Source organism: Paramisgurnus dabryanus, chromosome 8 (genome assembly GCF_030506205.2).
Source record: "Paramisgurnus dabryanus chromosome 8, PD_genome_1.1, whole genome shotgun sequence".
NCBI classification, from domain to species: Eukaryota; Metazoa; Chordata; class Actinopteri; order Cypriniformes; family Cobitidae; genus Paramisgurnus; species Paramisgurnus dabryanus.
The window spans coordinates 8,345,253-8,359,065 of NC_133344.1; the positions used below are offsets into that span (position 1 = coordinate 8,345,253).

The following is a 13,813-nucleotide window of genomic DNA, read 5'->3' on the forward strand; positions in this document are numbered from 1 at the left end:
TTGCTAAAGCTTTATTTGATCATTTAATGTAATTAATGAGTGATGATGTTGATTGCAGAGAGAAAATGAGAAGAAAGCTGTGTGTGGGTGCACTCTGTCTCCAAACTAAGCACTCAATTTAAATAATAGTCTTTATATTAACATAGTGTCAATGAGAAGTTTGTACAAATTTGCCACAAGATAAAGATCCTGTGATTTTACAGAGCCCCATGCATGATGCTCTGGCGCAGGAAAGGAATGACCAAAAGTTGCATTTGTGTTTTCATTCCTAGTCATGTCCCTTACTGAAGCCAGGGTGTGCTTGACTTTATTTGCATTTGATATGTTTGGCCAAATATGGTAATAAAATATGCATAATTCTGTTTTAATATTTTTACATGCTTGTAATGTGCATTTGATTATTTCTGTAGTGTTTATTACAATATGTGTTCCACTGTGTGTTTATAGGATTGTCTAAAACACAATTTAAAATGTATTTATAGACCCTTTTACAGCGCACGTGATCAAATAGCCTGCGTGCGCATTTTGGCAACGGAAGTGGTGTTGTTCCCCAGTGCTTCTATATATATATATATATATATATATATATATATATATATATATATATATATATATACTAATATATGTATATATGAATCTGGCCACTTTATATTTGGGCATCTACTAACATCTTCTATCCACTCCACTATAGTATGCGGATCTGGTAGCTGTGTTGAAAAAGTAGATAGTCAAATTTGATAGTCGCCGATATATATGCTAATTAGAGTGTGACGTCATCACCTCCACAGTCTCTCAAATCCTGTGGGAAACACTGAAGTGACCCATGCTCTCTAATGTCCATCCATCAGAAGCAAAGCACTAAACTGGACGTTTTGATTTCGGTTTTAAAAGGAACATATAAGAATGGGAAAATAAAGTGCAGGACTTGTTTGTTATTATAAACTCTTGAGTTTAAGTGCATGTTAGGTAAACTGCAGATGTAAAATTGCCCTACCCAATTTTTGTGTGAGCATATCAGTAAACGAAAGTTTAATGCATTTTAGGAAGGATTGTTCCTGGGCACCTATACACCCATTGTAGAGGTGGGAGGTGATACAATAAACACCCGAAAATTCTCGGGCCAGCATCATATTTCCAAATTTCAGTCAAAACCGTTCTATTTCATCATAAACAATCTGAAAACAGGGCTTTAAGTGTAAAATACCCAACTTGTCCTTTAAGAATAAGTAATTAATATGTCAATGATCTAGGGAGTGCCCTCTGTTGGAGTACTTGGGCACTCCAGCTGACAGGTGACTTCTATTGAATATTTATTTATAATATGAATTGGGTCTTTGGACAAAAACGCTATAAAGATAGACACATTTATCCTCTTATTTGGGATAAAAGGGCCAAAAATGCACAGGTTATTAAAGCATGCCTGCCGGACAGGTGATGCCGCGTGAAAAAATATGTAAGTAAGTAAGTATAAGTAAGTTAATTTTATATCAATGGTGTAAAATATTTAAATTCACGAGAAACAAAAAGCACTGATATAAATGTTTCTGATACTTGGTTCTCAATCGTGTTGCCCAGACCAGATGTAACAGAACCCGAGTGTAAGAGGAGGAAGATTGAGCAGTCTGAATATCAACCACAGGACTTAATTGAAAATATGTGCCCTGATTTTAGGTAAATCATAAGATTTTATTGTGTTTGTTTTAGATGCTATAAAAACTTACCACGTAATGCTTAAACACTTAATAAATAAATAAAACATCCATAAACCCTAGTAATCTAATAAATGTATTATGTTGTATGCTACAAAAAGATGTATGGAGCAAAAAACATTTTTTCATATTTGTGTATTAATCTGTTTTTTATTTTATTTTATAGCCACAAGTCTGATCTTGCTGAAGTCTTCAACGGATTTAGGTCAAATCTGAGGAAGAAGTTTGAGGATTTGTATGAGGGAATATCCAAGCAGGGAAACCCAACACTACTGAATGAGATCTACACAGAGCTCTACATCACAGAGAGTGAAAGTGGAGAGATCAGTAATGAACATGAGGTGAGACAGATTGAGATACAATCCAGAAGAACAACAACAGAGGAGACACCAATCAAATGTAATGACATCTTTAAACCTTTACCTGAACAAGACAAACACATCAGAAGTGTGCTGACAAAGGGAGTCGCTGGCATTGGAAAAACAGTCTCTGTACAGAAGTTCATTCTGGACTGGGCTGAAGAGAAAGAGAATCAGGACGTCCAGCTCATATTTCCACTTCCTTTCAGAGAGATCAATTTGATGAAGGGCAAAACACTCAGTCTTTTAGATCTTCTTCATCATTTCTTCCCAGAGACAAAAGAAATGGAAATCTTCAGTGATAAATATAAAGTGTTGTTCATCTTTGATGGTTTGGATGAGTGTCGTCTGTCTCTGGATTTTCACAGCAGTGTGAGGTTGTGTGATGTAAATGAATCAACCTCAGTGGACGTGATGCTGACAAACCTCATCAAGGGGAATCTGTTTCCCTCTGCTCGCATCTGGATCACCTCCAGACCAGCAGCAGCTGATCTCATCCCCTCTATGTGTGTTGATCGAGTCACAGAGGTACGAGGCTTCAGTGATAAACAGAAGGAGGAATACTTCAGGAAGAGAATCAGTGATAAGAGTCTGTCTGATCAAATCATCTCACACCTGAAGTCATCCAGGAGTCTCTACATCATGTGTCACATCCCAGTGTTCTGCTGGATTTCAGTCACTGTTCTAGAGAGAATATTGAGTGAAGCAGAGAGAAGAGAGATCCCCAAGACTCTCACTCAAATGTACACACACTTCCTGATCATTCAGACAAACATCAAACATCAGAAGGACTATGAGAAGAAAGTGAAGGATGAAGAGATGATCTTCAAACTGGGGAAACTGGCTTTTGAGCAGCTTGTTAAAGGCAATCTGATCTTCTATGATGAAGACCTGAGAGATTGTGGCATTGATGTAGCAGAAGCATCAGTGTACTCAGGATTGTGTACTCAGATCTTCAGAGGGGAGTTTGGTTTCTGTCAGAGGAAAGTTTACAGCTTTGTTCATCTGAGCATTCAGGAATATATAGCAGCTCTTTATGTGCACCTCTCTTTTATAAAAGATTGCATACATCTGTTCTCCAATAATTTTTTTCAGTTTACTTTGTTTGACCTGCATCAGAAGGCTGTGGATGTGGCTTTAGACAGTAAAAATGGACATCTGGATCTTTTTCTTCGTTTTCTTCTGGGTTTGTCAGTGGAGTCAAATCAGAATCTCATACGAGGTTTGATGACACAGACAGATCACAGTTCTCACAGCAATGAGAAAACAGTTGAGTATATCAAGAAGAAGATCAGGAGCACTCAATCTCCAGAGAAATCCATCAATCTGTTTCACTGTCTGAATGAACTGGGTGATCATTCACTAGTGGAGGAAATCCAACATCATCTGAAATATAAAACATTTAGAGAAACCAAACTCTCGTCAATTCAGTGGTCGGTTGTAGTTTTTTTGTTGTTAACATCAGAACAGAAGCCGGGGTTCAATTTGAAGAAGTTTGTGAATACTGGAAACAAAGCTGAAACACTGAAAGTTCTTCAGGAGCTGTCTCCTGTGATTTGTGAATCCAGATCAGTTCAGTAAGTGTGAACAGTCACTTCACTCTTAAAACATTATTAATGAAGAAAAACTTTACAAATATTCAGTGTTGGAGATGTCATAGAGGGATTAATGTTGTAAGGGTGGATTCACTACAGTGGTTCAGTCTGTAGGAACGCCGAAATGACTGAGAAATGTTAACAGCAAGATATTATAAAACTGTGTATTTCTGGTCAATTATCACCCTTGTGCTACCTATACCAACGACGGAAATAAGTGCAGTTATAATAGCAAAATATGTGGGAGAGCATTGCTAGAATATAAATATATTGAATTGCAATATGTAGCGTTTAAGTATTAACACTAAATCAAAACTAAACAACAGATTTGAAAATGAAAAGGTTTAATAACAGTACTGACTTAAAGTTACAATTCAAATGGTTACACTATAAATGCATGAAATGGTACTTAATACAAACAATTGACTGTTTCCAATGTATGTGAGATATTACCTGATAAGATAGAGAGAAAGAAAGAAAGTTTAGAAGAAAGAGAATCACCATTAAGAACTGGAATCTTGGCCTAATGGCCTAAACCCAAGAACTCAGGTAAAGAAGAAAAGCAGAGGGCAGAAAGCAAAAGGCAAATGCCAAAAGGCAAAAGCCCAGAGCTCATGAAAACCAAGACCTATATTCTCTATCCCTTGACCGTGTGACTAAACCTAACATCATACATTCAAACTGACCAATCAGAAGACCACACCTTTAACCCCCACTGTATTGAATAAACAGCTGTGACAATAGTCTGTGATCACTATCAGTAAGCACAGGAATGCAGATGGTACAGTATGGAAATGGGGGTTGTGATGAAGTTATAAATTCCTATATTTTTAATCTTACAGTGTTCAGTGTGTTTGATGTGTTGTATGTGTCTGTATTTATTCAAACAGTCAAAATTCTTCAAGCATTAAAACAAAGTCACTAGATGGAGAATGTCTCGGTTATGTATGTAACACTCATTCCCTAAGGGAAGGGAACTGAGCAGAAACACACTTTGCGGGACCAATCAACTTTGAGAAACTTGTAAAATGCCAATGAACATTGGCATGCAGTATTTGCATCTGCTGGCACTACCCCACGGCACAAGTATAAAACCAGAGGCAGGTGCAATACCAAATCAGCTATTTTTGCTGAGAAAGCAGAGTCCGGCAAATATCAGCAATGGTACAGCAAAGCCATGGCAATAGAACGTGACATCTTCGTTCCCTTCCTTCAGGGAACGAGGGTTACAGACGTTCCCTTTCAGTCTGTCACTACGACCAAAGCGCCATGGGGCTTCCCCTTCCGGTGCCTGCATAAACCTTCTGTCTTTAGATCTGAAAAGGCGGAACATGGGCTTGATGAGCCCAGGTTTGTTCCTTAACCCACGATAGTGATCTAGGCAGACTGAGAAGTGAACCTGTCTAGGCTAAGTAGGAACACTGTGGAAACCACCTCCTATGAGGTTTCGATGGTTGGCATAATATAATATAAAACAAACGCAGAGGTTTTCACATGTTCACAAGTCTATGAGTAGTATCACATACCTGACAGAGACGCAGAGCGGGCTAAGGGAAAACGTGGGTTAGTTGTATTATTCCCATGAAATATACACATATGGGAACCCCGTGTAGGGATGCTCATACGGACGCCAGGCCTTAACACAGGCCCGACTGCGAAGGGCGATGGAGGAGTACCAAAATCTTCTTTTCGTAAAAAAGATTTAAAGGGACACTTCACCCATTTGCATTAAGCTTTGTATAGTTAAAACCCCAGTCATGTTTTTGAATGGTCATGCATCATTTCCTCAGTTGCCACTGAGAAAGGAGAAATACAGATTTCAGTGTTGCACTTCCTACTTTCAATGATGTAAAAATCATCATTTTGCATCATTGAAAGAAGGAAGTGCTATATCTTTGTTGAGGGAGTGAGACTACAAACACCCCTTTTCTTGGTCAAATAGGCACCAAAATCGAAATGTATGTTACATTTCGACTACAAATATGATGCAATTTCAATAAAGATTAATGTTTATACGGGTGAAATGCTCCTTTAAGGCACTAATGTAGCGCCATATGGCATGGCAAGCCGATGCACAAGATGATTTCACAGTGTTTCACCGATTTGAGGAGAGTACATGAGTGGTAACCTGCTCAACACAAACACTATAAAATCTAGTGAGCGTGTTAGGTGTATAGATGTCTGTCAAGGAACTGCAAGCCAATGCCAAACAGAAGGCTACACTTCTCGTGGAGTGCGCTCTCAAGTTAAACGGGTATGCATGCTCGGCATCCGATAAGCAAGGGCGATGGTTTCTACTATCCAGTGGGACATGCTCTGTTTGTTGGCAGCTTTCCCTTTCTGCTGTCCACCGTAACAGACAAAGAGCTGGTCTGAGGTCCTAAAGCTTTGAGCTCGGTCTACGTACAACTGCAGTGCGCGTACAGGACATAACAAAGCCAGGGCTGGGTCTGCCTCCTCTGGTGCCACCTGATCCCCTACCCTCTTTACTGAGACCAGCTGTGTGCCAGTGCATCCAAACCAACTGTTCTGTTGGTTAAAGAATACAACAAAGTGACAGTGGATCGTCTCTGGGGAGACAAACGGGTCCATATGCACCTCACCGAAATGTCTCCAAATCAGCTGGAACAACTGGGGGTGGAGTCGTTATTTGCCAGGGCGTGCTGCTCATTATAGCACGTCAGCCGCTACATTAAGCAAACCCGGGATGTGAACAGCACGAAGGGACCTCAGAAGCTTCCGACTCCACAGGAGGAGCTGACGGGTGAGATGCGACAGGTGCCGAGAGCGTAACCCACCTTGGCAGTTGATGTTCACAACAGTTGCAGTGTTGTCAGTGAGGACTAAGACATCCTTTCCTCAAAGTTCATCTTTGAGGCAATCAAGTGCAAGATACACAGTGTAGCTGGGGTGCCCTCCAAATCCTTGAGACTGCATGCCCTTCGTACATAACCCACTGCCTTTCTTGGGTACTGGACTGTAATACTCTGACCTCATTTTGGCTAGAGGAATCAGCTCTATTGTGTCTTTCGGCAGTAGAACCGCAATCTCTGCATGTAGAATGTGTGCGTCGGTATGTTTCACCATAGTGAAGCGGATACCCAAAAAGTTAGGGGGACGCCGGGCGAACTGAATTGCGTAGCCGAGTCCCATCTTGTGTAAAAGCCAACGTGACAGGCTGGGAAGCTGTTGCCAGGTTCTCAGAGACCGTGCAAGGGGAATTAAAGGCCCTGCCAATGTACTCACAGTGGGACAGTAGAGCGGAGGTGATCGAGGCTGTGTGTGCTGTGGCTACACGAGTAAAGGCGTTGTGTGGTGTAACACTCACCTGTCTCCACTGATGAGCGGCTGGGTAGGTGGGACTCCGATGTGGGGTACCCAAGCTCCAAGGACACGCCCTGGTGATAGATGAATAGGAGAACGGGTGGTTGAAGACCTGGAGAAGGCAGGGGAACAGAAACAAAAAGAAGCCGAGGATTTTCCATACGGCCCTCCTTTGGGGGGGGGAGTGGTGCGGTGACCATCTCCTGAACAGCAATCCCCTCCATTTCCAGGTTGCCTGTCTCAGTGTCGCTTACACTTCATTTTTCTTCCCCATGTAGTGAGCTGATGGGGCAGCCTGCTCCGGTTCCTCGGTGCTGCCTGAATAGAGTATGTGGTGTAGAGACGGAGGCGGCCGCAGCAGGACGCCCTCAGTGAGCAGCAGGCTGAGGCGCCAACATAGATGGTCTGGAAGAGGCAGCTGGCTTCTGACATGGTATGATGTGGGAGATTGTCTCAGTTTGCTTTTGGGCAGCTGAGAACTGTTGGGCAAAGTTCTCAACCGCATCGCCAAAGAGGTCGATCTGGGAGATCTGAGCATTCAGGAGACGGTTCTTGTTGCCATCCTTCATGTCCGCCTTACAGAGATGGCATTCCTGGACCACCAGGGTGGACATTGCATGACCGATAGCCTGTGCGGTGACTGCAGCAATGCAGCACGAGCAGCTCCGAGAAACCAATCATCTAGGTGGGACGGTTCGTGTGGGGGAGGTTGAGTCCACTCCAAGCCAACTGCCGACTGGTCAAGAATCTGAGTGCCCGAGGACGTACCAGCTGGCCTAGTCAGCATGGTGATTTTCCAGCATCGTCCTTCCAAAGCTTTGCAACCGCCATCTTACTGGTGCGCAGCAACGGAAGGAAGGTGCACGCTCCTTGGGATTTTACAAGTTTCTCGAAGTTAACAACTTAAAGGAAAAGGGTGGTTTACACCAATAAGAATTTCAGAATTAAATGAAGAGTTTAGAGATAATCTAGGGTTTGTTGATCACAGTTTTATTTTAATTCATGTTGTGTTTGACCACTTAGATTTTTCAGCTATGATTAACTTTGTCTGCCATGGTGTATGCAGCGGTGTGACTAAACAACAACAATGTTGTCATTGTTGTTTAAAGAGTAAATCAAAAGCAGGAGATGGAATATAAGGGGCAGGTCACACAGAACGCATTTATGGCAGTGAGGGGCTCCTTTCTGAAGTGTTTTATATGGGCAGCAGTGTTGGGAAAGTTACTGAAAATTAGTAATTAGTTACAGTTACTAGTTACTTCTCTTAAAAGTTATTGAATTACTCTACCAGTATATTACCAGATATAGTTGCTGTATATTAGAAGTATTTAGTTACTAGTTCTCTTTACTGCATCCGTGATATTTAAGATATAAGATCATATATTGTTTGTATATTTTTTTATGTTTGATTTAAATGATAAGCAAGATTAAAGGAAGATATTTAATCAGAAAACAGAGCACGTGGATTGTTTTGTCAGACACAGAGCGAGTGCATTGTTTTGTCAGGTACGGAGCGAGTGAAACCAAAACTAAATGCGCACTCACACATACTATGGAGTTTTAACACGGGTGTACAGCGCAGGGTAGGGGTGTAACGGTACGTGTATTCGTACCGGACCGTTTCGGTTCAGGGCTTTCGGCACAGTGCACACGTGCACCGAAAAGGCTGAATGCAATCTTTTGTGTGCGCCTGTGCGGAACATAATACGTGCGTTTCCACACGGACATATTAAGTGTCGGAAGTCTCCGCGTTCAGCGCAAGTCTTCTGTCAAACATATAACATAATTCGGCCCGCAGAAAGATTTTTATTTACTTGTTTTATTTAGTTGTATATTCGTTTGTTTATTGATGTAAACGTTTACGTGTCGTGTCTAAAAGCGCATGTTATGTAGCATATGCAACTCAATCATCTTAATATGAGTGTATAACAAGTATATCATCATGTTGCTTAATATGAAGTTACACATAGAGCAGTAATATTATTTTTATACAGAGATGGTACATAGCCAATTCAATACTGTGAGTTAAACAATCCAAAATAAATCAAAACAGAAAATGTTTGGTGGCAAAGATGTAGGCTAATAGTTCATAAATGTATTCAGGAATGGAATTTGTTAGTTTAGTGCAAGGTTTAAGTAGAAAAAGTTTAAGAGAAGGTTAAGAAAAGAGTTACCTACTTTTATAAAATAATGTAAAAAAGAACTTTGCAGTAGTATTTTATTTATTATTTTTTCATTTTATATACATTTTATATATAATATTTTAATAAAAAGTGTTTAAAAAAGTGTAAACAAAATGTAAAAAAAGTTTATAGTAATAAACAACCTGCAGTTTAATGTTTGCATTTTTCACTTACTGTACCGAAAACGAACCGAACCGTGGCTTCAAAACCGGAGTACGCACCGAACCGCGATTTTTGCGTACTTTTACACCCCTAGCGCAGGTTGCATATTTTACTGGAAACAACAAAAGCAGATCGTTCTCTTCCATGAAGGGCGATGTAAACATCTAAGAATATATTAACATTTCTCAGATTTATTACTTTTGTGGACTACAAATGCAAGTTGATCTCATACTTGCTTGGCAAAGATAATTTACAAACATGAGACCGGATGGATTATGACTCACGCACAATTTTTAAACAAAGTTATTTGGTATTTAGATTCATGTTCATTCTATACGCACTGTCGGCCATGATGAAGTTAATTGATTTATTGCGCCGCCCTCCACAGTCCTGCGACGTTAGATCAGAAATGTCTTGTCCGGAAGTGTTATTTTTTTTTACAAAATAGAGTAATGCAAGTAACAAACTCATTTAAATTTCAGTAATTATAGCGGCAACCAATAACCGCTCAGGGGCGAAGTATCCGGAAGAAGCATTTGCTAAAGCGTTCCCGTTGTTCTTTGATGATATTTATTGTTGAGACATTCATGTATACAAACAAACGAAAACAACAAACTCATAAACAAAAACGCATATGATGATGCAAAACACTAAAGACATACTTTTAAATGATGATGATGAACTCCATGTAAAGCCACAATAAAATAAACCAATATAAAGTTCAGGTTTTACGGTACGGTACGGTACGATAAGTTTAACGGTCAACAGAAAGTAAGCTTTCCCGCTTACTTCCCCCCTGTTCCAATACACACACTAACAAAAAGGAAATGGAGTGAAATACTTATACGGGTGAAACCAGTGAAATACCATGACCCGGAAGTGAATACTCAAATTACAAAATAAAGGTTCAAATATATAGTGCACTTACAGTAATTGTAATTGCGTTACTTGAATTAAAAAAAAAAATTGTTACATGCTCGTTACTGCTAAAAGTAGTGGAATTACAGTAACGCAGGTATCTATCAAGCGTGCCGCACAAGCCCTGAAAAGTGAAGCCAAAGCGTCTCGATCGCCCCGCAGTGACTGGTCCTAGTATAGGTCATAAACTCCGCCTCCCCCATGTTATTCAATGGGACTTGAGACCAACTTAACAATTTAATTACACTTCAATTATCTTTTTTCCGAAGCTGGTTTCTGTCATTTACTGTAGTAGGAACTCTGTTTTAAACCACTAGATAAATCATTACTATAATGAATTGATCAACCATAAACACATTTCATAAAACAAAAAATAAATCTGTGGATTAATGTGACAGCATACATTACAGAGTTAATGTAATAAAACTCAACATGAAGAGAGATTTGTCATGAAGCAGCGCTGCATCTGTTCGTTCTCCTGACCTGCAGCTTTTGACTGGAGCATACATGAGAGATGAGGAGTGCATGGTTATTGTCAAATTAAAACATTGATCAAAATTATGGTTTAAATGTAATCCTAAATTATTTTAAAACATTTTAAAGTTTTGTGTAACAGAGATATTTTATCTCAATTATAAAATAGTTTATAGTACCTAGTTTAAATTTCTGTATCATACAGTATGTGTAAATTTGTAATTTACTCATGTTGTTCCAAACTCACATGTTGGTTTTCTTCATTTCTCTACAGGTTGTATGATTGTAATATCACAGCTGAAGGTTGTCTTGCTCTGTCCTCAGCTCTGACATCAAACCCATCACACCTAAGAGAACTGTATCTTACTGAGAATGATCTTGGAGATTTAGGAGTGAAGCTGATCTCTGATGTACTGAAAAATCCTCAATGTAAACTGGAGAAGCTAGAGTAAGATCATCTCTCTGATAGTCACATGTGTACTGAGGCTTCGAAATAGCAGCCTTTTAATTGCTGTAAATGTGTGGCAAATGTACAAGTATGTGAGAAAAGGTTTGTTCTGTAAAAATACTTTATTTGTAACAAACAGGAGATAAAGAATTTACAAACGGCTCTCCGCACGTTTCAGCACTCGGACAGCAGCGTGACTTTTTTTAAAGCATTACTTAAAAATGTTTCTCCTTCATCTCACCATATCCACAGGTACAGAGTCATCATATACAATAAATCCCTGGGGTACCACTTAAATTTTTTTTAAAACAGATGCATTTGTTTAAAGCAAAGCATTTATTTACTTACCAGGCTGCAGGTGAAGCAGCTCTTATGCCTTCTAACGTCTCATAATCGGTCCTCATTTATGTCCAAGAGACTCAATAATAATCTCTTACGTTTGAATGCTTTAATTTTTCATATTTAAAATGCTTTTGTGCTGCTACGCATCCATGTGTGTGATAAGCAAACCTGCATTGTGTCCCGTTTATAGGCGAATATTACTAACACGCTCATTAAATAACAAAAAACATGTTGCGCCCATTATGTTTGTCAATACCCTTGACTTAGATGAATATCAGATCACATTTAATGACAAACTTGAGAAATCAGCAGCTGGACATGTTCTTCAGACTTGTGTGGATGGGCGAAAGTAACATGAACTCATGGGACCCTATCTTGCACTCAGCGCAATTGACTTTGTCAGTGACGCATGTATCATTCGTATTTTGCACCGGCGTACAGCGGGTTTTTCCCTCCACAGACGCACGTCGGCAAACTAGGGAATGACACACTTTGCTTATCTAATCTACACAGATGCAACAGTTATTTTTGCAAATCATAAATTGTTACAATAAAAAAATATTAATACATGAGATAAGGGAAATCATAGTGGTGAGCATTGTGGTGATAGTTTTTATTTATTGTGTGGCTGCGTTAAAAAATTCTCATGCAAATAACGATTAAAATATTTTCATAAGTTTGTTGTGTGGCTGTATTAGGTTTATTTTATGTAAATAATTATTAAAATGTTTTCATAAGAAACCTTAAAGCTCCACTGTGTAAGATCTACTCCCATCTAGCGTTGAAAGTCTATATGACAAGCAACTGAATAATACTTTCTAGCCCCCCCATTCGGAACGCGTTTTAACTCGTACGGTGGCCCGGCCGTGTCATGCCAAGGTTAACATGGCTTCCAGTAGCTACAAAGCAAAAGCAATGAGAAAAAAATGAACAATTTGAAATGTCCTTTGCCTGTGATCCATCAAAGCACACAGATTTATGTTTAACATGAAAAAAGTCTGATTGTCATGATATGTCCACTTAAAATCACAAACAAAAAGCAACCATGACGGGTTTAAATGGACGCAAACTAATATTATGTCAAAGTACAATGCTTATGTTTTAAGTAAACGTTACATGTCCGTGTATATGTAAGAGCTTTCTCTCATATTGGTGAAAAAAGATCGCGCAACTTTCACACGCTTGTAAAATGAAACGAAATACGCGCAGATCAGACGCTTTTATCAGAGTATTATGTCAGACATTATGTCAGAGTACAATGCTTATGTTTTAAGTAAACGTTACATGTCCGTGTATATGTAAGAGCTTTCTCTCATATTGGTGAAAAAAGATCGCGCAACTTTCACACGCTTGTAAAATGAAACGAAAGACGCGCATTTATCAATGACAGGCTAAAAATAGCGCTGTCACCGTGTGTTTGTGCTAGAGGTCAGAAAAGATGAAAAACATTTATCTCAGTACCTCAGATTACATAAATGGGTGGAGAGACGGCGTGTGTCTGTTCGAACACATTAAACCACATGCATGTTTACACTAACAAGTGTTATGCATAATCATGCTAAAGTTAGCCAAGGAACTATAAAACTTCAAGTTTACAACATGGACTGTATAGATGCAAACGAATATGCTGAATTACCTGTGGAGAATATAGAAAGTGCAACTTCAGTGTCCCTTGAGCCCCCTCTTGGAAAACTAACTCCAATATTGACTTTGGTCTTGATGTTTTTCCTGTCACGTTGTCGTTTAAAATCCCCGTTTCGCATCCTTGGCGATTTGTTTTAATGTCCTCGAGAATATGTCTTCAACAGGCTTTCAAATCAAAGCATTAGATCGCAGGTTCATGACGGTGTGCGGTTGTTGTAAAATCCGAAGGATTCAGCTACGCAGGTCACAGGCTGGTTTATTTAAATCAACTGAGCATTACATTCGCAAGTCATACGCATATTACATCAATTTACAATTAACTAAGAATAATTGTCAGCTTTATAATTGTTAATATTCTGAAATAAGACTGTCTTGATGACGTATACCGCCTACACATGCAACCTCCGAAGGCTTCAGCCAGCAGCCAGCGTGAGTGTAGAGTGAAAGCGCGAAAGGTGGAGCTTGAATTTCAGGAATGTCCCTCGTCGGCGAATGTATTTCAAAGATGGAGGCACAACATGGATTCAACCAGAGAGCGCTTCGACGGTATGCATTTTAAATAGCAGATTCTACACTTACGAGAATACTTTGATTAGTGGGTGGGAAGTAATTACACATGAATGCACATACTTTTGAAAGAAAACATGGGTTTTTG

The 13,813-nt window shown here is 39.5% G+C and overlaps 1 protein-coding gene across 5 annotated transcripts in view; it reads left to right on the plus strand.

Moving 5' to 3' along the window:
• Positions 1–13,813, plus strand: part of LOC135771793 (NACHT, LRR and PYD domains-containing protein 1 homolog) — a 42,497-nt gene that overhangs the window by 13,935 nt on the left and 14,749 nt on the right. For 3 of the 5 annotated variants that reach the window (XM_065282148.2, XM_065282150.2, XM_065282153.2), the window contains 3 exons: positions 1,576–1,671; positions 1,876–3,645; positions 10,999–11,172. In XM_065282148.2, the coding sequence (XP_065138220.1) occupies positions 1,576–1,671; positions 1,876–3,645; positions 10,999–11,172 (2,040 nt within the window). The remainder of the gene's footprint in view (positions 1–1,575; positions 1,672–1,875; positions 3,646–10,998; positions 11,173–13,813) is intronic. The other 2 variants (XM_065282151.2, XM_065282152.2) reach the window with 1 other exon arrangement.